The sequence below is a fragment of the Microcaecilia unicolor genome, chromosome 6 (assembly GCF_901765095.1).
Source record: "Microcaecilia unicolor chromosome 6, aMicUni1.1, whole genome shotgun sequence".
NCBI classification, from domain to species: domain Eukaryota; kingdom Metazoa; phylum Chordata; class Amphibia; order Gymnophiona; family Siphonopidae; genus Microcaecilia; species Microcaecilia unicolor.
This window is the reverse complement of record NC_044036.1, coordinates 243,600,010-243,627,290: the sequence shown is the minus strand read 5'-3', so window position 1 is coordinate 243,627,290 and position 27,281 is coordinate 243,600,010. Positions and strand designations below refer to the sequence as shown.

Sequence of the window (27,281 nt, the reverse complement as noted above, 5' to 3'; positions counted from 1 at the left end):
CATGAACCTTATCCTATCACAACATCACTTTGTATTTGTTCACACCGGAGTCTGCGAACGCCTCTCCGGTACTATGTAAGCCACATTGAGCCTGCAAATAGGTGAGAAAATGTGGGATACAAATGTAACAAATAAATAAATTATCGCAGTAGGAGAAGGGGAGAAACAAGGCAGGGAAGATGGAACACAAAAAAAAACTATATCAGCTTACACGCAGCTTCTTTGCATGTATGAAAGCCGTGCCATATGTTTCTTTTTCAAATTACATTTTACTGGCAAGAAATGGGGGGGGGGGGGGGGGGGGGGGGGGAGGCAGTACCGAAATCTAAAGCATAAAAGTACCAAAAATGCAAGGGTCCATCAAAGAAACAGCGTCTGTGGGAAACTGGCTTGGTTCCACCCCAAGCTGTTCCTGTTGCTTCCATTTATTGGCCGGCTGACATCCTAGAACGCCCATCTCCCTGAAGATGGACTCTCATTGGCTGGCTGCTGTCCCAACGCCTCCTCCCTGCTGGGCTTCCCTGATGACATCACTTTAGAGCTGTGAACTGATTGGATCTGAACTTCCTGGTGTCCCTCTCCACAGAGAGGGGCTAAACCAATTGGACAGCATCAGCCTGGGATGTCCCGCCCACTCACTACTGGAGGAAGACACCAGGAAGTTCCATCTGTGTAGCAAGCAGTTTAATCACCACTGTTCTCTCCCTCTAATGGAAAAAAGTTTTGCACCACTCTGGAGCTCTCCTGCTTGTTCCGCCTCCTCATGTTCCAGCAGCCAATCACATCGCATTTAGCTTCTCTGGTGTCAGCTAAACTCGCTGTGATTGGCTGGCAGCAGGAACTTCTCATAGCAACTGGAGGAGTGATTTGTTGCCTTGTCTGCACTGTTGCCAGGTGGGCGGTTTTCCTGCCCAATTGGGCGGTTTTCCGCGACCCGCTGCGGGAAATTTTTGTCCGCTGTGGGTCGCGGATTTTTTGGGCTATTTTTTGAGTTTTTCCGCTGTTTTTTGTGCGGTTTTTCGGGCCGCGGGGCTAATGATGTTTTGGTCGGGGGTTGATGACGTTTTGGGCGGGGTTGATGACGTTTTGGGCGGGGCTGATGACGGCAGAGGCGGGGTTGATGACGGCGGGGGCAGGGTTGATGACGGTGGGGGGGTGAACTTTTTGGGTGGGTTTGGGGACCGGGTAACTGGCAACACTGCTTGTCTGTTTGCAGCACAACAGTTCCCCAATGCTGTGTGCTGCTCGGCAGTTTTCAAGAAAAGAAAAGTTTTATAAGGCTTTCATACACGCAGCAATAAGGTAGCCATGGGGGGTCTTGGCCCCCTCAAATTGGATTTGGACCCCCCCACCCCCCCAAGATCTGCACCCAGTTGAACACCTTCTCAGCATCCAAGGAAAGCAAACACATAGGAACTGCACAGGACTGGGCACTGTAGATGAGATGTAGTGCCCTCCGCATCAGTACTATGTAAAGGGCAGCAACACACAGTTAAACATGCTTTATAATACGTAGGAATTTAACTTGCTTGAAAATATGGTGGATTACATTTTAGAGTATAGTATTTTGAGTGTAAAGTGCTCTGCTCGTTAATTAATAAGGCCTTTTGTGTGATTCAAAGGCACTGTGCACTGAGTGAAATCCATACACGCCTCTGAATAGGGTTACCATATTTGTGGAGACAAAAAAGAGGATACAAGAAGTAAAATGCTGCCCCGCCCTCGCCGCACTGCACCTTGCCGCACAGTCACAGTGACCCCCAAGAAAGTCAGGTTTTATAAGCAGTAAAAATGTTGTTAAAATTAACAGAAATGCATTTTCTTCTGTACTCTGCGAAATACAAAATTAAAAAATGTGTACATTTCCAAAAAAGGAAACATCCATGAGCTTCATGTCTCCCTTATATTTCCATCCCATCCATGAGCAGCATATCTCCCCTCCTCTTCTTTCTATCCCCTTCTATCCGTGTACTGCATTTCTCCCTTTTCCCTTCCCCTTTTCCCTTCACGTCCCTCCTCTCCATATACAGCATGTCCCCCTCTCCTCTCCCTTCCCTTCCATCTACATGCAGCTTGTTCCCTTCGCTCCCTTCCATCCACGAGCAGCATGTCTTTCTCTCCTCTCCCTCTTATCCATATTCAGCATATCAACCCCTCCCCTCTCTGGGCCTGCTTTACAGACCCGGTGGTCTAGGGGCCTTTGGGGGCAGGAAAAAAACCCTCTCTTTCTTGCCTGTTGCCATCGCTTCTTGAAAATGGCTGCCGAGATTTCAAGCGGTGGCCTCGAAAGACTTCTGAGTATCAGCTGCAAAGCATGGTTCCCTCTCAGGGAAGCACAGTCTTAGATCAAACATGACTTCCTTGCAGCATGTGAAGCTGGAAAACAGGAAGAGAACTTGTGCACTTAATGGCAACAAGATGACATCACCAGGGGATCTGTTGGATATGCCGTATAGTTGCACTAGCGAAGGTCAGATGATTGAAACTGTGCAGTATATGGTTAAATTAGTGTATTTTATAATATGTACTTGTTAGGACTGTACTGAATGTTTGTATTCAGTTTGGTCCCGAATAGTGCCCCAAATACATTATTCGTATTCGGCCGAATAGTGATTTTGAATTCGAATATGAATAATCCAGGGCTCTACTGTGCTAAATTCTACTGAAATAAATGCTTGATCTCTGATTTCACATCGCTCCCTTTATGTTATGTTAAAGCTAAATGCCCATTATTCGTATTCAGTATTTGTGTTCAGGTGAATGATATTTTTCATTATTCCTTTTCGGGCAAATAGTACAATATGCTATTCGGTACAGCTCTAATACATGTACTTACAAAGTCTGCCTATAGTCCATCCAAGCTCCATCCCTGTACATGTCATAGCACATACTTTTACGATTGTCATTTTTTGAGTCCATTTATGTGTATATATGGTCAAATACATGAGAAAATGACGTTAGAAAATTACACCCATGAAGAGCAATTCTGTAAATGGATGCCCACATTTATGTGTCACTTGCACACATAGATCTACAGCAGAACCGGTTTGACCATTGGACCAGGTAAGGCTGTGGCCCAGGGCACCGGTGATTAAGGACGCAAAAGTACCCAGCCTCCGAGCTCACCTGGTCTACATTTTATTATTTCATATTCATTATTTATCCGCTCCAATTACCAAAACTATCAGAGATAATTGTGTAACCATAGACACTTTTACTAGCTCATGACACTTAGGAGTTCTTTTACTAAACTGCAGTAAACACTAGCACACTAGCATGTGCTTACTGCAGGTTAAAAAGGCAGTATCGAAAGATGCACTGAGGTGTCCTCCAGTAGTTTTAGAATTGGCGCACACTTTCTATGTGCTAAAAGATTTATTTTTTAGTGCAGGAGGTGTGTTTAGAGGTGGAGAGTAGGCATGCCTTGCTCTAATCGGTTAGCATGTGGGCATTGTCACGTGCTGACCAATTAGCACGGGATCCCCTACCATCTACAAAATAGATGGCAATAAGGGCTCCTGTGCTAATGGCCATGTGCTAATTGTGAAATCAGCGCATGGCCATTAATGGGGAAAAAGAAATTAGCCTCAGTGCATGGGAAACCCATGGGCTAAATAGTGCAGACCACTTTTTCACGTAACTTAGTGAAAGGGCCCCTTAATCCTTTACCATCAATTCTGTTTTTTATAGACTATTTCATTATCATTTTTCATTGCATTTATGCACACATTTTCAATAAGGAAAGTTGCCGCACGAAAGACTCCTGAAGAAATTGCAGAGTCATGGAATCGGAGGTAGGGTATTATTATGGATTAAGAACTGGTTGAAAGATAGGAAGCAGAGAGTAGGATTGCGTGGCCAGTATTCTCAGTGGAGGAGGGTAGTTAGTGGGGTCCCGCAGGGGTCTGTGCTGGGTCCGTTGCTTTTTAATGTATTTATAAATGACCTAGAGATGGGAATAACTAGTGAGGTAATTAAATTCGCCGATGACACAAAATTATTCAGGGTCGTCAAGTCGCAGGAGGAATGTGAACGATTACAGGAGGACCTTGCGAGACTGGGAGAATGGGCGTGCAAGTGGCAGATGAAGTTCAATGTTGACAAGTGCAAAGTGATGCATGTGGGTAAGAGGAACCCGAATTATAGCTACGTCTTGCAAGGTTCCGCGTTAGGAGTTACGGATCAAGAAAGGGATCTGGGTGTCGTCGTCGATGATACGCTGAAACCTTCTGCTCAGTGTGCTGCTGCGGCTAGGAAAGCGAATAGAATGTTGGGTGTTATTAAGAAGGGTATGGAGTCCAGGTGTGCGGATGTTATAATGCCGTTGTATCGCTCCATGGTGCGACCGCACCTGGAGTATTGTGTTCAGTACTGGTCTCCGTATCTCAAAAAAGATATAGTAGAATTGGAAAAGGTACAGCGAAGGGCGACGAAAATGATAGTGGGGATGGGACGACTTTCCTATGAAGAGAGGCTGAGAAGGCTAGGGCTTTTCAGCTTGGAGAAGAGACGGCTGAGGGGAGATATGATAGAAGTGTATAAAATAATGAGTGGAATGGATCGGGTGGATGTGAAGCGACTGTTCACGCTATCCAAAAATACTAGGACTAGAGGGCATGAGTTGAAGCTACAGTGTGGTAAATTTAAAACGAATCGGAGAAAATTTTTCTTCACCCAACGTGTAATTAGACTCTGGAATTCATTGCCGGAGAACGTGGTACGGGCGGTTAGCTTGACGGAGTTTAAAAAGGGGTTAGATAGATTCCTAAAGGACAAGTCCATAGACCGCTATTAAATGGACTGGAAAAATTCCTCATTTTTAGGTATAACTTGTCTGGAATGTTTTTACGTTTGGGGAGCGTGCCAGGTGCCCTTGACCTGGATTGGCCACTGTCGGTGACAGGATGCTGGGCTAGATGGACCTTTGGTCTTTCCCAGTATGGCACTACTTATGTACTTATGTACTTATGTCTCCTAACAAATAATCACAAATACATCATCTCTAATAATTCACTGGTATGACAAAAACAACATATTTATTCACATACCTTATAATATTCTTACCAAAATACTCATATGACTGTTAAGAACAGCTCACTTCATTTAAATCAGAAGACACAGCTGCCATTTTGCTGGCCACACCAAGTATTTCTGTAAGAATGTATGTGATTAAATATGTTCTGTTTTTCTCATACTGTTGGAGCTGATGTATTTGTCTTTATTTTTTGGGAGACCAGCTTCCCTGACACAGTTTGTGTGAAACATGATTCATGTCAGCATCTGGTTCCCTATTCACAAAAAATTAATGCCTTTCTGGCAGTATATTAAATCTTAAGATAGAAGAAAATATTTTTAATGAAAATGAGTTCTTAAATGCAATGAAAAATAATAATGAAAGAGTCTATTAAAAAAAACAGGACCGATGACAAAGGATTAAGTGTTATGAGCTAGTAAAAGTTGCTGTGGTTACACAATTACTTCTGAAAGTCCTAAAAAGAATTTTTTGAATTGATAGATTTGGAGGGGCATTTTCAAAAGAAACGTCTAAGTCAGAATTTGGACGTTTTACAAAGACGTTCAAATTCTGAAGCAGGGATAAGGTCATTTTCGAAAAAGATGGACTTCCATCTTTTGTGTTAGAAAATACCATGGACGTCTCACAATTTGGATGTTTTGCGATTTGGACGTCTTTGATTTTTGGCCATATTTGAGAGAAAGACGTCCAAGTCTAAAACGTCCAAAATCAAGCCATTGGGACATGGGAGGCCAGCATTTTTAGTAGACTGGGAGGCCAGCATTTTTAGTAGACTGGTCCCCCTGACATGCCAGGACAGCAATCGGGCACCCAAGGGGGCACTGCAGTGGACTAAATAAAATGCTGCCAGGTAAACAGCTCCCTTACCTTGTGTGCTGAGCCCTGCAAAGCCCACTACCCCCAACTGTACACCACTACCATAGCCCTTATGAGTAAAGAGGGCACCTATATGTGGGTACAGTGGGTTTCTGGTGGGTTTTGGAGGGCTCACAGTTTCCTGCACACATGTAACAGGTAGTGGGGGTATGGGCCTGGGTCCACCTGTCTGAAGTGCACTAACGTACTCCAGGGACGTACATACTGCTGTCATGGACTTGAGTATGACATCTGAGGCTGGCATAGAGTCTGGCAAGTAACGTTCTTTACCACACTTTTTGGGAGTGGGAGGGGGTTAGTGATCACTGGGAGAGTAAGGGGAGGTCATCCCTGATTCCCTCCAGTGGTCATCTGGTAATTTGGGGCATGTTTTTGTGCCTTATTAGTAAGAAAAACAGGTCTAGCTCAAAACGTCCAAGTTTTAGTGCTGGACGTTTTTGCTTTGTTCCATTATGGCTCAAAGACGTCCAAGTCTTAGGAACACCCAAGTCCTGCCTTGAACACGCCCCCAGTACACCCCCTTGAGATTTAGACGTCCTTCTGAAAGACTTCTGAGAAAGACATCCAAAATGCGGTTTTGATTTTACCGATTTGGACGTTTCTGTGAGATGAATGTCCAAATGCCGATTTATGCCACTTTTTGGACGTCCATCTCTTTCGAAAATGAGCCTGTTGGTCATTGGAGTGGACAAATAATGAATATTTAATAATAAAATATATGTGCTGGGTTGTTATGTGTATAAACTTATTTGCTTACATCTTGCATACATATAAGTTTGTCCAACTATATTGGAAGTGTTCCTAGGAGTGAGATTTGGATGGAGTTGGCACTTATACATGTATTTCTTAAAATATGTACTTATACACATAAAATAAACCTGCAGGTGTTAATATGTGGATGTATTTTTCATGAGGTAACTTTTAAAACTGATGTAACTTATGTGCATTCATGCTGCACGAGCTAGGTGGTCTGCTATAGAATTACTCTTGCCATATTGTATTTCCAAGGGTTTTATGTATCAGAAGCAGGACATAGTTTGGTGTTGGTTAGATCCTTGCTATACGGAAATACTGCAAGAGATTTCTCAACAGGTGTGTAATGTATGTTCCAAATTGGATTACTCCAGAGAGGTTACGTGCACCTGGAGAATTTTGCTTTGTTCCTCTCTCCTTTTGCAGGTTTGGTGATGGTTATATGATTACGGTACGGACAAAATCCAGCCTGAATGTGAAGGAAGTGGTGCGGTTCTTCAATAGGAACTTTCCAGAAGCTATCCTCAAGGTAATTTTCAGATTTCTTCCCGCATGCCTGCACCACTTCTTGTCTTTCCATTACTAATTCCGTTTTTGCTTCCATTAGCTTATATCTGAGATTGGGAGTGTGTTGTAGCTGTGGGCATTGTTTCTAAAAGTCAGACCTTCCTTTCTCTGAGGTCTAATGACAATGTCATGCCAAAATGTCATCATTTTACATTTCCTGGTTTTTGTTCACACAAAAATAGCCCAGGGAGGGCCTCTACTTGTTACTCATTGGTACATAATTTAATCTGATAGATAATAATATTCTGCCACTGAGCTTCTATATCCAAATACCAGACAAACCAGAAGAGACAGCAGAGAGACACTTAATATTAGTCACAGGCTTTTATTAGATGTCTTACATAAGACTTAACTACCACAGAGCCACAATCAACACTCGTGAGAACTTCTCAGTTGACTTCAGACCTCTGCATATGGTCCCTTGAATGGCCATTTGTTGTGATGTCTTGCTTCTGGGTCTTTTAAGTTCGCTAGCCCCTCTTTAGGCACCTTTTCTCTGCTACCATGACATGCTTCAGGTGATAGAATCCCATTGATTGGATCTAGACATTGTTATAAAGCAGTGTTAGGGGTCTTTTTTCTAAGCTGCAAGAAAAATAGCAGCGGGGGACGTTTTTTCCTTGCGCCAGGGCCCTTTTTACCGCAGCAGGTAAAATGCCCCCCCAAAATGGCCACGCAGTAAGATAACCCTTACCGCATGGCCATGTGGTGGGGAGCACCTACCGCCATTATTGAGGCAGCAGTAAGGGCTCCCATGGTAAACCGGCGGTACTCTGCCCTCCAGGTTAGCGCAGCTGTACAGAAAACGTGCACACTCCAGCCGGAACTACTGCCAGTGGCTGCATTGGGCCAACGGTACTTCCGGATTAGTGAGTGCTAAGCCTATGTTGGGCTTACTGTCGCTTTGTAAAAGGCCCCCTTAATTAGCCATTAGCATTATGGTGACTTTGAGAAATTGACCTATAGCTAACAATCAGACGCACCACAGCAACTGGATCACCAACAGACTCCCCTTCCACAAGGTGTAATGTGTACAATACAGGTTTGAACAACATTTGTTATCTTTGGTGCTGATCCAGCACCAAACATAACAAATTTTGTTATCTTTGCTTTCTGGAGCTGCCTGAGCAATTTTCATTGCCCAGAGATTTTTTACTGTCTCTTAAACTGGTTCCAGAGCTGTCCAGTTAGCATTTTCTGTTGGTGGAAGTTTTAGCCAGTATCTTGGGCCACCATACTACTTTAGTTGCTCTACATTTCTGAGCCAGTTCAGTCTGATCTCCTTGCATTCAGATAGCAAGGTCAAGAAGGTTGTGAACAGAGGGTCAGGCAGCAGAGTGAGGGAAGATCAAAACCTGAAGAATTACAATAAGCATTTGGAAAATTAAACAAAAAGAAAGAGGAAGCAGGTTGAGGGGAGTGTAGGAACCAACATCTTGACCCTACTCTACATCTTAATCAAATTCCGACTTGACTACTGTAATATAATCTATTCTGGCCTTAGACCTGTTTTGTTCAAATAACTACAATCTGTCCAAAATATGTCTATCATGATTTTGTCCCATGCACAATGACTCAACTTTATCACTCTTCTCTTGATTTATTACCATGGTTCCCAGTGTTTTACAGGATCCAACACAAAATATTGACCCTAATACACAAAGCACTCTACAACAGGAATGTTTCCTATCTGGATTCACTAATCATTCCACTCAGGGTCCTTCAATCCACTCTGGATCATCATCTTACCATTCCCTCTGCCTGTCAAACTCATTTAGAATTGGCTAGAAAGAGTGCATTCGCCAGTATTGTGCCACCACTTTTGAATTTCCTTCCCCTCCTCACTCTTTGCCCTGAATCTTCCTACAAAAAATTCAAATCTGATCATAAGACTCACCTCTTCTTCCAAGATTTCCGAGGGCCACCGGAGCCCTATGCCACCATTAAGGCAGCAGCTTCACATCATAGACCCCTCCCTTTCTACCTGCTGCTTTACATTTCTTTTTACTGTTTCTTTCCTATTTAAAATAATATGGAGTTCTTTTCCTTTTTACTCTGCTTTCACTTTTGTGAACTGCTTTGATTGTACCCATTGAAAGGCAGCATACAGCAGGGGCGTATCTGCGTGGGGCCACAGGGGCCTGGGCCCCCGCAGATTTCGCCCTGGACCCCCCTACTGCCGTCAACCCTCCCCCGCCGTCACCTACCCCCGCCGAGGTCCGCTTCCTCCTGCCTGCCGGTGCCTTTTACTTCAGCTGGCGGGGGACCCCAACCCCCGCCAGCTCAGCCGAGGTCTTGTTTAAGTTTTCTTCCTCGTGCTGTGCTGTTAAAAGCTGCATCCCTTCCCTTCCAGTTTCGGACAGAAGTTGACGTCCTGCCCCCTCACTCTGGCCCCTGCCCCCCTACCGCTGAACCTCAGACACGACCCTGGCATACAGTATCAAATATTAATAAACATATACTGGATTACATAGAGGGGCATAATCGAAAGGGGCGCCCAAGTTTTTCTGAGGACGTCCTTGGAGGACGTCCCCGTGAAGGGGCAGGGAAATCCGTATTAACGAAACAAGATGCATGCCAATCTTTCGTTTCGATAATACGGTTGGGGACACCCAAATCTGGAAAGTTAGGACGACCTTAGAGATGGTCGTCCTTAGACTTGGTCGTTTCTGATTTTCAGCGATAATGGAAACTGAGGACGCCCATCTCAGAAATGACCAAATCCAAGCCCTTTGGTCGTGGGAGGAGCCAGCATTCGTAGTGCACTGGTACCCCTCACATGCCAGGACACCAACCGGGCACCCTAGGGGGCACTGCAGTGGACTTCATAAAATGCTCCCAGGTATATAACTCCCTTACTGTGTATGCTAAGTCCCCCAAAACTCCCCCATAAACCCACTACCCACAACTGTACACCACTACCATAGCCCTTATGGGTGAAGGGGGGCACCTAGATGTGGGTACAGTGGGTTTCTGGTGGGTTTTGAAGGGCTCACATTTACCACCACAAGTATAACAGGTGGGGGGGAATGGGCCTGGGTCCGCCTGTATGAAGTGCACTGCACCCACTAAAACTGCTCCAGGGACCTGCATACTGCTGCGATGGACTTGAGTATGACATTTGAGGCTGGCATAGAGGCTGGCAAAAAATATTTTTAAAGTTGTTTTTTGAGGGTGGGAGGGGGTTGGTGACCACTGGGGGAGTAATGGGAGGTCATCCCTGATTCCCTCCGGTGGTCATCTGGTCAGTTTGGGCACCTTTTCGTGGCTTGGTCATAACAAAAAAAAGACCAAGTAAAGTCGTCCAAGTGCTTGCCAGGGACGCCCTTCTTTTTTCGTTTATGGGTCGAGAATGCCCATGTGTTAAGCATGCCCCAGTCCCGCCTTCGCTACGCCTCCGACATGCCCCCGGGAACTTTGGTCGTCCCCGCGACGGAAAGCAGTTGGGGACGCCCAAAATCAGCTGTCGATTATACCGATTTGGGTGACCCTGTGAGAAGGACGCCCATCTTGCGATTTGTGTCGAAAGATGGGTGCCCTTCTCTTTCGAAAATAAGCCTGATAGTGTGCACTGTTGTACCCATTTTCATCATTATCACAAAAACACCAATTGGTCTGGTACAGGAAGCAAACTTGCTCCTCCTGCCATTGAAAAAAAGTATGGAAGCAGCGGTCACAGGATTGTTGACTGTACTGATGTTACTTACACAAGATCAAGGAGTGACTGTAGTGGGAAGGAAAATTTCCAAGACCTAGAGAAAGAGGCTACCACAATATTAGGTCTTCATGATTGAGGACTGCTTTTTAAAATTTGATTCAGGAGGGATTTTGGCTTAGCAGTTCCCTTAGGTCTCTGTGGGATTATAGCTCAATTAAAAACCACACTGCCCCCCCTTCATCCCTGTTTATCTTTCTGCCCTCTCCCAGGTATAAAGGTACTAGTTACCTGTAACGTGGAATGTCCAGGACTCCAGGGATTATGGTCCTAGCGCCACCAGGTGGAGAGATAGAAAGACACAGAAGGCTTTAGTAATATGAGAATAATCAATAATTGTTTATTACACTTACCAATCAGGACTACAATTAGAATACGTAATATAATTAATTAATTCTCATATGAGACAGCAACCGGGACACAAACGTGACCTCTGACATTAGCTCTTTGATTGCCTCTGTCAATGATTCTTCTTTTATACCCTTTTCTCCCATAGACTAGTATTGCAAGTATAAAGTCAGCATTTTCTAACATATTCTAGCATATTCTAATAAATACTATCTTACAGAAGCAAAGTTCTTCATACCATATTTGCTTATCATAAGTAAGGTCAGTAAGGTTATCCTACTTTGCAAAAACCATCTTCCCAGCATCCAAAGTTATGTCTTCTTCATTATCTGCTTTCATGGTCAGCAGCAAATTTCCCCTTACATTACTACATTCATGTACAGCAGTGACGATCCTACGTCGGCTGCCACCTGGGGCGGATCACCGATGCACCTCCCCCCCTGCCGCAATGACACAGCCCCGGCGCATCAACCCCCCCCTCCCCCCCGGGTGCATTTTTAGCTGATGGGAGCAGCCACGCGGATCTCGGCTCTGCTGGCTCCCTGCTCCCTCTGCCCCGTGCTCCCTCTGCCCCGGAACAGGAAGTAACTTGTTCCGGAGCAGAGGGAGCAGAGAACCAGTGGAGCCAACAGGTGCGCTGCTGCTCTCTGCACCCCCCCAGCAGCGTTCACCCGGGGCGGACCGCCCCCACCGCCCCACCCTTGGTACGCCGCTGATGTACAGTATTCTCCTGCCACACATATCTCTGTTATGACTCCATATCTGCCTGTCTCTCCAACAGAAGGGCAAGCTGAAATGAGATTCACATTTTTGTGTAATTCTTATTATTTATCTTCTCAGTGACTCTTAACCTATTCATAGCCTGTTCACAGAGGCCTAGCTTTGCTCATAATTCTCAACTACTGTTGTAAAGTTATTTTATGGTTCATGACCTGCATGTCCCATATAAACAGTTCCTCCTTTGAAGGTCTTCATAAGCAAGACCTTCACCAAAGTTGGGAGTTACCAGTGTTTTTCTATATGACACCTAGTCCTACTTCTAGGTGAATAGTCACACCTCAAGATTTGCGTGGTCTCAGCAAGCAGATGATTAGTGCTCCAATTCCAGGCTGTCCTAGGTTGCAGGCTTGAGAATCCCGGAGTAGGGGGAAAAATTCAGTCTTGACTTACCCATTATGGCTAGGCAATTGCATGAGCACCAGTTGGTGGATAGTAAATAGGAGAGACACTAGTGTACTATAATTGTGAGGTACAGTGGCTAGGATGTGTAACACATAGAGGGTAATGTGTGGCAAGACGATAAGGTGTAGGTGGAACCCTTTAAAACACCCAACCATGGTCTTATTAAGTTACCCATTGGCACTTGGTTACAAGGGATGATGATCTTGCATGGATGCATTATACATCACTTTCATTAAGAGTATCATCTATAAGGTTTATATGTTCAAGATCAGCATACAGTTCAGCATATTCAGGTGTAATAGTAGAAATCATTTTTTTCATACACTACAAAGCTTTGGTTATAGTCAACAATCAGGTGCAGTGTTAGTGGCCTGGCCCCCCCCCCCTCCCTTGACACATCTACAGATTCAAACTTGGTAAACCGTAGTAATAAAGTCATATTAATACAATTTCTTTCCCATAATAACAGAAATACCAAAGCAAACAAGAATCCAGATATAGTAAGTTGTATATTAGTGTCTCTTAGACACGGCTGTTGCAGAGAGATCTTGTAACATCGGAACTGTGGAACACTCATATGTCTCTTAAAAATGGAATTATATCACAAATTGTTCCCAGGATTGTTATCTGTTTGTCGGTCGAGGTCTTGATTGCTTTCCCCTTTTCCAGTCGTCCAAGAGGACTCCGAAGTGTTGTTTCAGTCCATTGCTCGCGTGGGTCTTCTGGATCAGATGTTAAGGCTTCCATTTCGACCCTAAGTTCTCGCTTGGGTTGTTGTTTTGTTCACCGAGTTTGAGACGCGGGTTCTTATTGAAGCACCTCCCCTTTGTAGCCGGGCTTATCCCTGCGAGAAGTTGGTCTATTCTGGTTACCCAATTTCAGCACCAGGTTCTGCTACCTTCTTGCAGTGTGATAGGTGTACCCACACTATCCAATATGCAAACTATCCCCCCTCTGTCTGGCAATGTCTGGAAAGAGCAAGACAGAGATGTTATTATAGATTGTAACTGGTCTCAATACAAGGTAAGAATAAAAATAGAAAATTAAAGTTCATAATGTTTGTGTAGAAATATCCATGTGCCAGATGAATTTACAGAAGTCAGTAGTGATTCTGGTATTAAGAGGACGCAGTCGACATACAGTTGCAGTCGACATACAGTTTTCTCCCATAGACTAGTATTGAAAGTACAAAGTCAGCATTTTCTAACATATTCCAGCATATTTTAGTAAATTCTATCTTACAGAAGCAAAGCTCTTCATAACATATTTGCTTATCATAAGTAAGGTCAGTAAGGTATCCTACTTTGCAAAAACCATCTTCCCAGCAACCAAAGTTATGTCTTCTTCATTATCTGCTTTCATGGTCAGCAGCAAATTTCCCCTTACATTACTACATTCATGTACAGTATTCTCCTGCCACACATATCTCTGTTATGACTCCATATCTGCCTGTCTCTCCAACAGAAGGGCAAGCTGACATGAGATTCATATTTTTGTGTAATTCTTATTATTTAGCTTCTCAGTGACTCTTAACCTGTTCATAGCCTGTTCACAGAGGCCTAGCTTTGCTCATAATTCTCAGTTACTGTTGTAAAGTTATTTTATGGTTCATGACCTGCATGTCCCATATAAACATCCCTCTCATTCCTGCCTTGAGTCATTCTTCTTGTTCCTCAAGATAAACATTCCACCCATAGGTGCCCCATATAAGAGGCTTGGGGAGCCCAACCGTGACCTTCCCCTGGCTGCTGCCCCCACAAGCGCAGGCACAGTCCCTCCTTTCTTCCCGCTCTCAGCTCCCCGACCAGCAGCCCTCCTCCTCTCCGTTCCTCCCTCCCCTCTGCTTGTGTTTTAACCCTTTTACTTTCCATGGCAGCGACGTCAGTGATGAAGAAGACACTGCAGGCTGGCCTCCGGCTCCAGCTTCTCCCTTTCCTCTTCACACAGTGTCCCGCCTTCTGCAATGATGCATTTCCTGTTTCCGCAAGGACAGGACACTGTGTGAAGAGGGAAGGGAGAAGCTGGAGGCGAGCCTGCAGTGCCTTCTTCACTGATGTCGCTGCCACGGAGGGTAAAAAGGTTAAACGCGTGGGGGGGGCAGGAAGGAACAAAGAGGAGGGCTGTCGGGGAGCTGAGGGAGGGCAGGGAGAATCGCTGGACATGGAGGGGAGGGCAGGGTAGGGGGAGAGAACAGATCGCTGGAGAGAAGGGGAGGGCAGGGGGAGAGAACAGATCGCTGGAGAGAAGGGGAGGGCAGGGGGAGAGAAGAGATCACTGGACATGGAGAGAAAGGGAGGGCATGGGAAGAGAAGGGATCCCTGTAGAGGAGGGGAGGGCAGGGGGAGAGAGGAGAATTGCTGGCCATGGATGAATGGAGGGGAGGGCAGGGGAGAGAGGAGAATTGCTGGACATGGATGGATGGAGGGGAGGACAGGGCAGGGGGAGAGGAGGGCAGGGGGAGAGAAGAGATCGCTGGAGAGGAGGGGAGGGCAGGGGAGAGGGGAACTGCTGGACATGGATAGATGGAGGGGAGGGCAGGGAAGAGAGGAGAATTGCTGGACATGGATGGAGGGAGCAGGGGAGAGAGGAAATTTGCTGGAGATGGAAGGAGGAGAGGGCAGAGGAGAATGGAGAGTCACTGGACATGGATGGAGGGAGGGGCAGGAGAGAGGAGAATTGCTGGATATGGATGGATGGATGAATGGGGGTACAGGAGAGAGGAAATTTGCAGATGTTGAAACTGGAGAAAGGATCGGGACAAGGCTACAGATGGTAGACAGGACGCATAAGGACACAGAAGGATGGTGGACATGGTGAGAGAAAAAATATCAAATGGAAAGAAGACACTGCATAAAACAGGAGACACTGGGACCAAAGCTAATAGAAAAACTAAATGATCAGACAACAAAGGTAGAAAAAAAGTATTTTATTCAGAATTTATTAATTGGAATATGTCAGCTTTTGGAAATGTGCATCTGTGATATTTTGCATGTAAGTTTCAATTTTTCTAGTATTGCTGCATGCTGAGTCTGACTTCTTGAGGTAACTTTCCAGTTCAGTATTTTGCCTTCATATCTATTGTGTCATGTGTTTTTCATGTGTGATCAAGGTGCAGTATTCTGCTAGCATGTAGTATTTGCAGCCCTTTTTGTTTTGTTTTTTGTTTTTTTGTTTCACTAGGTTGTGTACTGGTGTTTTAGAGCCTGGTGTAATTATAGCGCTGACTTTCCATGCATAAGGTTGTAGCTCGTCCTGTCCTTGGAATTAGTGCTGTTATGGTTTGGTAAGGTTATGAGTGTGTTTTTGCACAAGTTTGTGTATATTGTTTTGCAGTGGAGAGATTGTGTGTTGGCCTTACTGCGCTGGCACCAAAACATCAGAAAGGGTGTAGAGCCTACATCATGATACACTACCTCTTGAAGGATCTACATATGGTCGTTAATAAAAGGAGCTCATTGTGAACATTATTCACCCTAAATGGGTGTTTTGTGGTTCTACATGAGAATTGTAATATTATGATCCCTTGTTTCATATTGTTGACGGTCTGCATTTTCCGTATGGGTGGTATATTGGTGTATTAGGTTCTGCCCAGTGTAATATTTATGGTACAGTAAGGTTCTGAGTGTGTTTTTGCACAAAGTTGTGCGTAGTGTTTTGCAGTTGAGCGATTGTGGTTAGTATATGCTTTGAGCAACCACTTTATTCTTTGACATATGATACATATCTAATATCTAAATTTAATAAAAGGTGTTATTGTTGTATGGAGAAAGTTTGGATGTTTGTACATTTCTCTTACTAATAAAAAATATTTTAAAAAAAAGGTATTAATTGTGATTATTTTATTTTTACTTATTTTTTTCTGTGTTTTGTCAGAAAATTATGGATGTAAGCTCTGCCCCTGGCCCCACCCCTAACCCACCGACCGCCTATGATTTCACCTTGCTGTTGATAAGCCTTCAATCTTCTCTGGTTTTAAAGTTGACTAATGTACACATCTTTGCTTATTAAATATGACCCAAAAAGTCTGTATTTCCTTCATGACTACATCTACCATTTGAAGCATGATAAGCAATGTTGAATCAAAAAATCTATGTATTGAAAAGAATGGTACTTGCAATGTAATTGTGTTTGGATGTGGCTCCTGTGGGAGGTGTATTAGTGGCTAATTCTACTTTTCTGTAGGAGAGACACCATACAAAGGTGCAGTACCAGCTGAAATCGGACCAGATCTCACTGGCCCTGGTATTCAGCAAAATGGAGCAGGTGGTGGATGTCCTAGGGATTGAGGACTATTCTGTGAGCCAGACCACCTTAGATAACGTAAGTACTGCATACTGACCAGAGGGGGGAGGGAGGAGAGTGCAGTTCAAGGGCAATGAAAAGTTAAGCAAGAAAAAGGGCCTAACACTTTGTTCAATGTGTAACACATTTCTGCACCATTTTAAAATGCCTGTATGTCCATAATAGTATTAATGTACTCTTCAGCTTGGTGGTTGTCTTCATAGACGGTATGGACTCTATAACATTTAATAATAGCATTTTAGTAAAAAAGGCAAAATAACATGTGCTTTCAACAAGTTTTTGAAGAAATGCATAAGATTTCCTAATTTTTCAAAATGTTCAGCAGGGACATTTGTCTGTGTGTTACAGTTCAGATCATAGGTGAAGTGCTAACGTGCCCAAACAGCAGCATTGCACCAAGGGCTGCAGATATGGAGGGGTGCAGAAATTGTTTCCAGACCACCATCTCCTCTCATTGGCATTGGTGACATAGGCGGAGCAGGGGGGGGTGTCAGTGAGCAAGTTGCACAGGGCACAACTATAGCTCGGTGTGTTCCTGCCAACTAAGACAAGCCCATTCATACAATGCAGATACAAACAGGACTAGATCAACCTGTCTAAAATATAACCAGATTGGAAACTGGGTGGCCATAGGGTTACCATGTCTCCGGCCTCTACAGTGCTTTTGCTGTTTATATATGCTCTGGATTGACAAATATGGTGATGTCAAGGAATCACATATGGGAGTGACCAGGATAGGTGAGCAGCACTGTACTAGATATACTGTAGGTGTGTGGGACAGTGGGTAGAACAGAGGTTCACAGTGAGCATAACAGCTAAAGCTGAAGCCTGAGTGGTGCAGGTCAGATAGTGCCCAAGTTATTTGGACAAAACATTCCCACTGTTAAATCTTTTAGATATCTAGGGGTCATTATTGATTCTGCACTAACGTTTGAGGAACAAATATCTGATGTAGTGAAAAAGTCTTTTTTTCACTTAAGGAAGCTTCGTTCAATTAGAAATTTAATAAGTAAGGATTCTCTTAAAACACTGACATATGCATATATCATCTCACGCCTAGATTACTGTAATGTTATTTATGCAGGGATTACTCAAGTTAATTTAAAAATAATACAAAGAATACAAAACACAGTGGCTCGCATGATTTGCAGGGCTCGGAGGGATGATAGAATAACACCTTTATTATATCAACTACATTGGCTTCCGATTGAAGCAAGAGTCAGATTTAAAGTACTCACTCTGACTCATACGGCTTTCCATTCACTTACCCCTAGCTACTTATCAAATCTCACGATTCCCTACACTGCTATGCGGACACTTAGATCATTAACAGATAATAGGTTAGTCATTCCTCCACTCGCTAAGGCTCGATGGGAATCTACACTGGGATCGGCTTTTTTCTTTTTGTCTCCCTCTCTCTGGAATGGGCTTCCAAAAGAGATTAGATTAGAGAAGTCCTATATTCAATTTTGAAAACTTTTGAAAACTTTTTTCTTTATAAACTGTATTGAACAGAACTTATGATAGTAGAGAAGGTGTAGAAGGTTAGGTTTAACTGTATTTTTAATCTGTAGATCATACTAGTAGTTATGTCCTTCTTTGTCATTTTTGGCTTGCTTTGTTTTCTGTTAATGATTGGAGTTCTTATTTATTTATTTATTTATTTGTTTGTATGTATGAGTTGTATTTTTTAAATGTAAACCGTTCTGTTTTGCAGTGGCAATAAGAAACGGTATATAAAATGAATAAATGATGATCTGCTTCCTGAAGTAGAGATAGTCTTGTGTTAAGTGGAGCCTTTCAGGCAGCACATTCCAGATTAGTGCTTAGTGCTAAAGGACAGAATCCAAAAAGTAGAACTTGAAGGGGAAGACGGACCTGTAGAGCCAGTGGTGTGCTGGTAAATTTTTAACAACAGGCTCTCTCCCCAGTCCACCTCGGCGCCCCCCCCCCCCCCCCCGTCCACCACTGCGCCCCCCGTCCATCTCGGCGCCCCCCCAAAATTGCAGAGCTGGCTATAGCCGGGGGGGGGGGGGGGGGGGGGGGGCAATGCATTACTCTCTCCAGGAAAAAAAATTAAATGATCCCAGGTTCCAATCTAATTCATGTTTAATGTGGGATAAAATGCCATAAATAAGTAAATAAATATAAACTTTTAATGTTGAGCACCTGATTCTCAAAGTGAACATATTCCAAACACTATAATGAAAATAAAATGATTTTTTTTCTACCTTTGTTGTCTGGTGACTGTTTTTCTGATCATGCTGGCCCAGTATCCGATTCTGCTGCTATCTGTCCTCTTAACTCCGTTTCCAGGGCTTCCTTTCCATTTATTTCTTTCCTCCTTTCTTCTTCATTTCTGGTCCTCAGCTTCTGCCTACTTTCTTCATCCATGTGCAGTTTTTCTCCTCTCTTCCTTTTCCCTCATCTCATCTCCTTCCTCACTCTTCTCTCCCCTCCATCCATGTCCAGCATTTCTTCTCTCTCCCCTCCTCTCCCCTGCCCTGCATGCACCCATACCCAGCGATCCTCCTCTGCCCTGCCCTGCATGCACCCAGATGTCCAGCAGTGACCCTTCTCTCCCCTGCATGCACCCATGTCCAGCAGTGACCCTCCTTTCCCCTGCCCTGCATGCACCTATGTCCAGCAGTGTACCCTCCTCTCCCCTGCCCTGCATGCACCCATGTCCAGCAGTGACCCTCCCCTCCCCTGCCCCGCATGCACCCATCCCCAGTGACCCTCCTCTGGCCTGCATGCACCCAGATGTCCAGCAGTGTACCCTCCTCTCCCCTGCCCTGCATGCACCCATGTCCAGCAGTGACCCTCCACTCCCCTGCCCTGCATGCACCCATACCCAGTGACCCTCCTCTGGCCTGCATGCACCCAGATGTCCAGCAGTGACCTTCCTCTCCCCTGCATGCACCCATGTCCAGCAGTGACCCTCCTTTCCCCTGCCCTGCATGCACCCATGTCCAGCATTGTACCCTGCTCTCCCCTGCCCTGCATGCACCCATACCCAGCGACCCTCCTCTGCCCTGCATGCACCCAGATGTCCAGCAGTGACCCTCCTTTCCCCTGCCCTGCATGCACCCATGTCCAGCAGTGTACCCTCCTCTCCCCTGCCCTGCATGCACCCATACCCAGTGACCCTCCTCTGCCCTGCCCTGCATGCACCCAGATGTCCAGCAGTGACCCTCCTCTCCCCTGCATGCACCCATGTCCAGCAGTGACCCTCCTTTCCCCTGCCCTGCATGCACCCATGTCCAGCAGTGTACCCTCCTCTCCCCTGCCCTGCATGCACCCATACCCAGTGACCCTCCTCTGCCCTGCCCTGGATGCACTCAGATGTCCAGCAGTGACCCTCCTCTCCCCTGCATGCACCCATGTCCAGCAGTGACCCTCCTTTCCCCTGCCCTGCATGCACACCCATGTCCAGCAGTGTACCCTCATCTCCCCTGCCCTGCATGCACCCATACCCAGTGACCCTCCTCTGCCCTGCCCTGGATGCACTCAGATGTCCAGCAGTGACCCTCCTCTCCCCTGCATGCACCCGTCCAGCAGTGACCCTCCTTTCCCCTGCCCTGCATGCACCCATGTCCAGCAGTGTAACCTCCTCTCCCCTGCCCTGCATGCATCCATACCCAGGGACCACCTCCATCCACCCATGCCCAGCAGCGACTCCCTTTTCCCCCCTGCCACCCCCTCCCGAGTTGTTTCGTGAATTCTTCTCCTCCCTCCCGATCCGGTCTCTCACCGCCCGCTTGTTTTTTGAATTCTTCGGGGCAGGCAGTCTTGCCTGCGCGCTTCCATCGCCGACTGTCCTCCCTTGCCGACTCGCGCTTCAAAATGGCTGCCGAGACTTCAGCCGAAGTCTCGCGAGGCCGCCTCTGGAAGTCTCGGCGGCCATTTTTAAAGGGCGAATCGGCAAGGGAGGACAGTCAGCGCTGGAAGCGGGCAGGCAAGACTGCCTGCCCCGAAGAATTCAAAAAACAAGCGGGCGGTGAGGCGGATCCGGAGGGAGGGAGGGAGGAGAGCCAGAGCCGGCTCGCTATTTTCAACAACCGGCTCGCAAGCCGGAACAAAATTTAACAACCGGCTCCAGCACATCACTGTGTAGAGCCCAAATTCAAAGGATAGTACTGTGCAAAGCTGTTACAAAATCAAAAAGTTTGATTGTTTGTTTATTTATATATTAGGATTTTTTTCTGCCTTTTTGAAGACATTCACCCAAGAAGGTATAGAACAAGAATAAGCTGAACATAAACAATAGACAATGAAATCAGGAAATGCATTCAAATAACAATAGGCATAACAGCATAGTATACTACTTACAATGTCAGCGCAATACACATTAAAACATCTTATTAGACAGTATAGGGTATAAGCAAAGGTGAAACATATAGACAGATAAGATAGAGTAGCAAGAGTTAGATGGAAACAAGGGTGACTAACTTATTGAAAAATTGTACATGCAGATAGAAAAGGTGCAGGAAAGTGATCTCAACTAAAGTATGAGTGGATAAGCAACTCCTGCTACAATATGTGCAGCTGGTATTAGTCCTTGTATCCGCGACTAGTTAGTTCCATTAAAGGTTGAAAACTGAGATTGGAGATTTAGGGTTAGATTGAATTTGACACATGTATTTGTAAATCTGCTTCTCTTTCCTTCCCTCCCTCCCTTTTTCTCTTTATTTATTTGAGACTTGATATACCGCCTGTAACTGCCAGACAGAGCAAGGCGGTTTACAAAAATAATAACAAAACATAAGGCAAAGAAAAGAACTACAATATTGTGACAGGAAAGGTAAGCAAGCAAGCACACAAGCAGAAAAAAAACACTTCATTAAGAGTAAACATAAATTTCTCTCTCTCAAGCACTGATACCCTGCAAGCCATCCCAATCAACCAGAGTAGGCTTGTTGAAATAGCCAGGTCTTCAGCATGGTCTTAAACTTTTGATACTTAGTTCACTGCATAAAGGTAAAGGCATAGAATTCCAGAGATAAGGGACTGCAAAAGAAGAATGCATAACGAGTTGTCTCTAATCATGCAAAACGAGGCCCTGGTAAAGTTCTTGGTAAAGTCTCTTGCCTCTGTATTTGACCTCTTAATCAGTCTCGTACATGCTTACTCTTTTTTTCTATTATGCCTACCTTCTGTCCATCTCCTTTTCCCTCATATCTCCTTCTTTCTTCTCACTTTCGGTTCTTCTCTACTTATCCTCTCTTCTTTCTCCTATCTGCACCCTCCAGGTGTTTGTAAACTTTGCCAAGAAACAGAGTGATAACTTGGAGCAACAGGAAACAGCCCCCACCTGTGTGAGTCAGTCCCCATTGGATCGCATCCTTAACCTGCTGAGGCCACGTTCCACTCCCACAGAACTGCGAGCCCTGGTGGTGGAGGAGCCTGAGGACCTGGAGACCGACGATGAGGGGCTGATAAGCTTTGAGGAAGAGAGGGTGAGACTTTCTTGTTGACGTGGCAAAAAAAAAATGGGCTCAGTATTCAGCCCTCTAGTGGTCAGCAATTTTTTAAACACTGACCACTATGAGCTGAATTAGACTTGATATTTAGTGCCGCGCCATATCCAGCTACCAGCACTGGATATCTGGGTCCTCAGAGGATACCAGAAGTTATCTGGGAACCACCAGTATTCATTGCTGGTACCTAGATAACTATCCAGGCAAGTTAGGACTTCTGTTTATGAGATCCTATTTTCCCAGATAGTTATCCAGACACTAGTATTGAACAGTGGCAGTACCCAGATATCTACCATCCCTGGACTGCTCCAGCACTAATTGGATAGTGGACATACATGATGTTCAGCAGTACTGTCTAATTAAGTGCCACTTAATATTATGTCAGGAGTCAGGCAATGGAACTCAAATGGGCAGGATCCCTGCCCATCTCAACAACACTTTTATTTTATTTTGGGGGTTGTACAGTCATAGACAAGAATCTGTAGTGATGCAGACCTATTAAAGTGTGGCACCTATGGTCACGGCCAGGTCCAGTGGGTAAGAAGAGAGGTGGGGAGCTGTGTATTCAGTTCATTACTTCATCATGCCAGTGGAGTAGATTCTCTAATAGGCAGTAAAGAGAAGTTGGATAGTAGTAAACACAGGGCAGACCCACCAAGAACTATTACACCAGCAAGGGTATGTCTGCCTGGTTCTCTTTATATATAATCACTGATTAGACACACCTCTTGCTGGTGCAATAGGACCCTCCATGGAGTAGAAATTTCCTTCTACCATAGGAACTCATGTTTCCTTGGTTGCAGCTAAGTTGCCTCTGTGGCTCAATTGCAAGTCTTCAGTTTCTGGTACACAGGGTTATGGATTTGAATCCAAAAAAGCCTTACACCTTAAGGAGTGCTAACAAAATGCTAAGAGCAAATTGTGTCCCCTTCACCCTACTATATAGAAAGATATTCCTGAGGTACTTGAATCCCCATAGAAAGTGAGCTAATGATGCATCCTTTGAGGTAGCCTCTCAAGCCAGGAGAGACTTAAAAAACAGTTCTGTAAGCTGGTGCCAACAGTATCCCTAGTGTATATTATGGCAGAGCTTATATGCATGAGTGATGCCATCAATTAGCAGTCATATGCTAGGTGCTATTCTATAAAGAGTGCTCCTAGATCACTTTCTGGCTGACAGCGCTATTTAACTGGCCAGGAACAGCTCCTGGCCAGTTAAATAGCACTCAACCAGCTAAGCACTAATATTCAGTACAAGATTTCCGATTATCTCTGCTGAATATTAGTGCATAGCGGCTAACCTGCTATATAGCGAATATTAAGCACTTTGCTAGCTAAGTTTAGTGGCCAAATCAGACCTCCTAAATAGCAGTCCTATCTTTGGCCGCTATAAATTTAACCAGCCAGTGCTGAATATCAACTTGGCTGGTTAAGATTAAGCTGACCAAAATAAAACAGATATTCAGTGCCGGTCACCAGAAATGGTACCAATCGCGGCACTTAGCCATCCTGCCTCCCGCAGGCTGAATATCGTCCAGTTTGTGTGTAACTATCAGGAGGGGTGTACACGTGGGCAGAGAATGGGTATGTCACCTAATGACACGTGCAATTTATAGAATGCCATCAGTTGTGTGTTGATTGGCACACCTCGGCCTGCCTATTTACGCCAGCCATTGACCTGTCATAAGTAAGCGTGCCAATGTGGCTTTATACTAGTATTCTTTAATAGCTTAGGCATGCCTTTAAGCCATTGTAGAATTGGTGCTTAAATGAGAAACCAATTTATAAAATTGTTGCCTTAGTATTGTAGAGGAATCTCTCTTTCTGTGTGGTATGATACAGCTGCGCCTAACTTGTGGAAGACTGAATTTTAAATTCTGTGTTCTGCTTTTACCATTTCAGGTTCAGCTTTCCTTCAACACAGACACACTTTGCTGAAGATGGGCAGGTTTGGAATTGTTTGGTTTGGATACACCCATCCACCTTGCCTGCCCAGCTCCACTCCATTTTGCTCACCAATAAGCCTTCATCCTATGTTAAGATGGAAGCACAGTTAACAAAGAAGGATCTGAGCTGGGTTGCTCCCTCTTATAAAATGACTGAGGAGCAGGGAGGAGATATATGTATAACTTCACCTTGGGAGGAACTGAAAAACTGCAGGCCATGTCCAAGAAAGAGTGATCATGCTCACGGAAACAGGAAAGCTAACACCAGCCTCTGAACCTTCTCTCTTGAGAGCTTCATAGATTGATTCATTCAGCTCAGGAGCTCAATTAAGGAGGATGTTATAGTGGATTTAAACTTTAAAATATATATATATTGAAAGACATAAAAACGTGGCATAAATATTTGAACGATTTTCTGTTTTCTTCAGGAAGGCTTGCCCAAGTTCCATGGAGGTCATCACAGTCAGTAGGGAGGGGGCCACTGAGAGGATCTGAGGGGGTTATGTGGTGCAGCTGACTGATTTACTGATTATTATCAGGTGCTTCTACTGACTGCCTGATGCTTCTGAGAAAGAGCTTCAAGTGGAAATACTCTGCTCCAAGCCTGGCAGCAAAGATACATCCTTTTTTGGGGAGGGGGTAGTCAAACTAATATATGTCATTTTTGCAGACTCTGCAGCTATAGCAATGAGGTTGTGAGCAAAAAAAGAAATTATTTTTTGTGTTTTTGTAATCAGGCATGACATCTTATGACCTCAGTAGTATAATCCAAGATGATTATGAAATGCCGGCTGGCAAATGGACTATTTTAGGGGAGAGTGCAATTCCAGTAAAAAGATTTTTTTCTTCTTTTTTTAGTTATTATATTAATTTTTTTGTAATAGAGATTACCAAATGTCTCTGCTTTGATTTTTTTGGGGGGGTCCTGTGTGTTGCCATCTGACTGACAGAAATTTTGCAGATTGCCATCCATCACTAAGGTTTTTGGATGCTCTGTTCAACCAGTGACGGATAACATAATGTAAACATCAAGGCAATTGTAATAGCTACACGTTTCTTCTTTTCGCCATGATAACCATTACACCTTGAGTCCACTAGAGTCAGAATTCAACATTTAAACCCCTCTTCCCTTCTCTTTCTTTCAAACGTAGTACCTATAAACCTCCTCCCCACCCCCCACTTCCGCCTAGCACAGAAATAGCATGAGTTTTGAGCCTGCTAACTTACATGGGTTTTGACTGGACAGCTGTGACCAGTCACAATTTGTGACCCAAGCTGAGCACCTGTTGAATCACCCAAAAACAGCAAGGTCTTTAATTTTCAATTTCTGTTCCTTCAGCAAGAATTGTTCAATTCCCACATCCCTGAGGCACCAGGATTGTGTCAGATAGGTATAGGCAACAGAGGATGGCATAAACTTTGTACAGCAACCAAAGCACCTTTCTTTGCTGTTTCCTGTCATACTACTAGTCCCAAACTGCAGGCTCTCTTCAGTCACCTTACAAAGATATCACCACTTAGAACATTAGTTCCAGTGTTGTTTTTCTAGCAAAAAAGGTGCCGGTACTCAAATGCTAGGCCACCCTTCAGGAGTGGGGTAATCACTGAGGGACCCACCCCATAATAGCCAGGCCACCTCCAACCAGTCACAGAACCTATGACAAGGCAGAATTGGTGTGTAGAGCCTGAGCTGTTTCATGAAAACTTGGGTTCTATGGGTCAATTTTAGCAGACAATGGAAAAGGTACTGGTACTCAGTACCCCCAAGTACCCCCTCAAAGCCCTGATTAATTCTCAGTCTGCCATGGTTTCACTCCAACCAGCTCTTGCTTTTCTGACTGTACTCTACCTCTCCTACATTCTCCTCCCCTCTTCTCTCTAAGTACATCCTTAATTAGTCTTTCTTGGATCCCCCATTAATGTCATGTTCCTGTCATCTGTCCCTTGGATTTCTCTGGGACTACAGTTTCTAGAAGCCTACTCTTCCCTTTCTTAGAGTAGTCTTTTCTGTTTTCTCTGTCTAATTTGGTGTTTTCTCTAGGGTAGTGTGTCTCTGACTAGCTTCTTTCTCATTTCTTGGAAGTTTCTGGCTATGTGAGCTACTAGAAGTACATACTGATTTGCTATGACAGTAAATTGTGTCTCTTCTGTGGTCTTCAGAGGTTGTTCTTGAATTCATCTTGGGACATAGTGGCCTTCAGGATTATGAACGTCTTTGTTTGATCATATTATTGCTGCTCTCTGTCCAGTTTTTTTGAGTATTCTGGGTGCTTGCAGGTATCCCAGTAATCTGATGGGAGACATTTTTCTGATAACTGCTTTGCATACCATTCTTTTCTTCTGAGAGTACCTGGTTGGCTAAGGAGTCAGTTTGCTGTAAGGGGTGAAGACCCCAGAACACTTTAGTCAGTAGAGAACTTGACTCCAGGAATACTGAGCCTTCCATTGGTGCTTCTCAACCCTTTTCATGGAGGTACACCTAACCATTTGGGTTTTCAAGGTTACCACAATGATTATGTGCGGGAGAGATTGGTATACAGTGGGTCTTCAATATATGCACATGTGTTCCATGCATAGTCAGTGTGTTAATTCCAAAAACCCAACTGGCTAAGTGTGCCTCTAGGAGAAGGTTCAGAAGCATTGCACCACGCTGCCAGTAGGCTGGGAAAGAACTGAGGACTTTAGTAGGAAGTTGACTACCTACTGTGCTTCTCCTGATTCAGAATTACTTTAAGCACACAGGAGCTGCCTAGATTTAGGTGGCAAGAATGTATGTAAACGATGGTATTCTAGTGATTTATGCATGCATGTGCATACATATGCACACAAATGAGCATATTCCTGCTATGTGCTGTTCTGTAAGTATGCACCAAACTTCAGTGGGTCTTACTTTGTAGACAGAGCATGGGTAGGATGCACAATTAAGCATGTAAATATATTATGATTTACATCACAATCTAGGCACAAGCATTTACATCTGCTCTGTGGTTGGCATAAATGTTTGTGTGTAGCAACATTCGTGCAGATGTAACTAGTTACTATCATATTCTATAATGAAAAGTAAGCACCTACTTTTC

The 27,281-nt window shown here is 44.5% G+C and overlaps 1 protein-coding gene across 1 annotated transcript in view; it reads left to right on the top strand.

Annotated features, from left to right (window-relative positions):
* ABCA2 (ATP binding cassette subfamily A member 2) overlaps nucleotides 1-25,813 on the top strand; it is a 689,232-nt gene extending 663,419 nt beyond the window's left edge. The window contains exons 51-54 of the mRNA XM_030206813.1: nucleotides 7,091-7,193; nucleotides 16,659-16,796; nucleotides 22,031-22,237; nucleotides 24,161-25,813. Of these exons, the coding sequence (XP_030062673.1) occupies nucleotides 7,091-7,193; nucleotides 16,659-16,796; nucleotides 22,031-22,237; nucleotides 24,161-24,196 (484 nt within the window). The 3' untranslated portion in view covers nucleotides 24,197-25,813. The remainder of the gene's footprint in view (nucleotides 1-7,090; nucleotides 7,194-16,658; nucleotides 16,797-22,030; nucleotides 22,238-24,160) is intronic.
* Nucleotides 25,814-27,281: the final 1,468 nt, after the last annotated feature.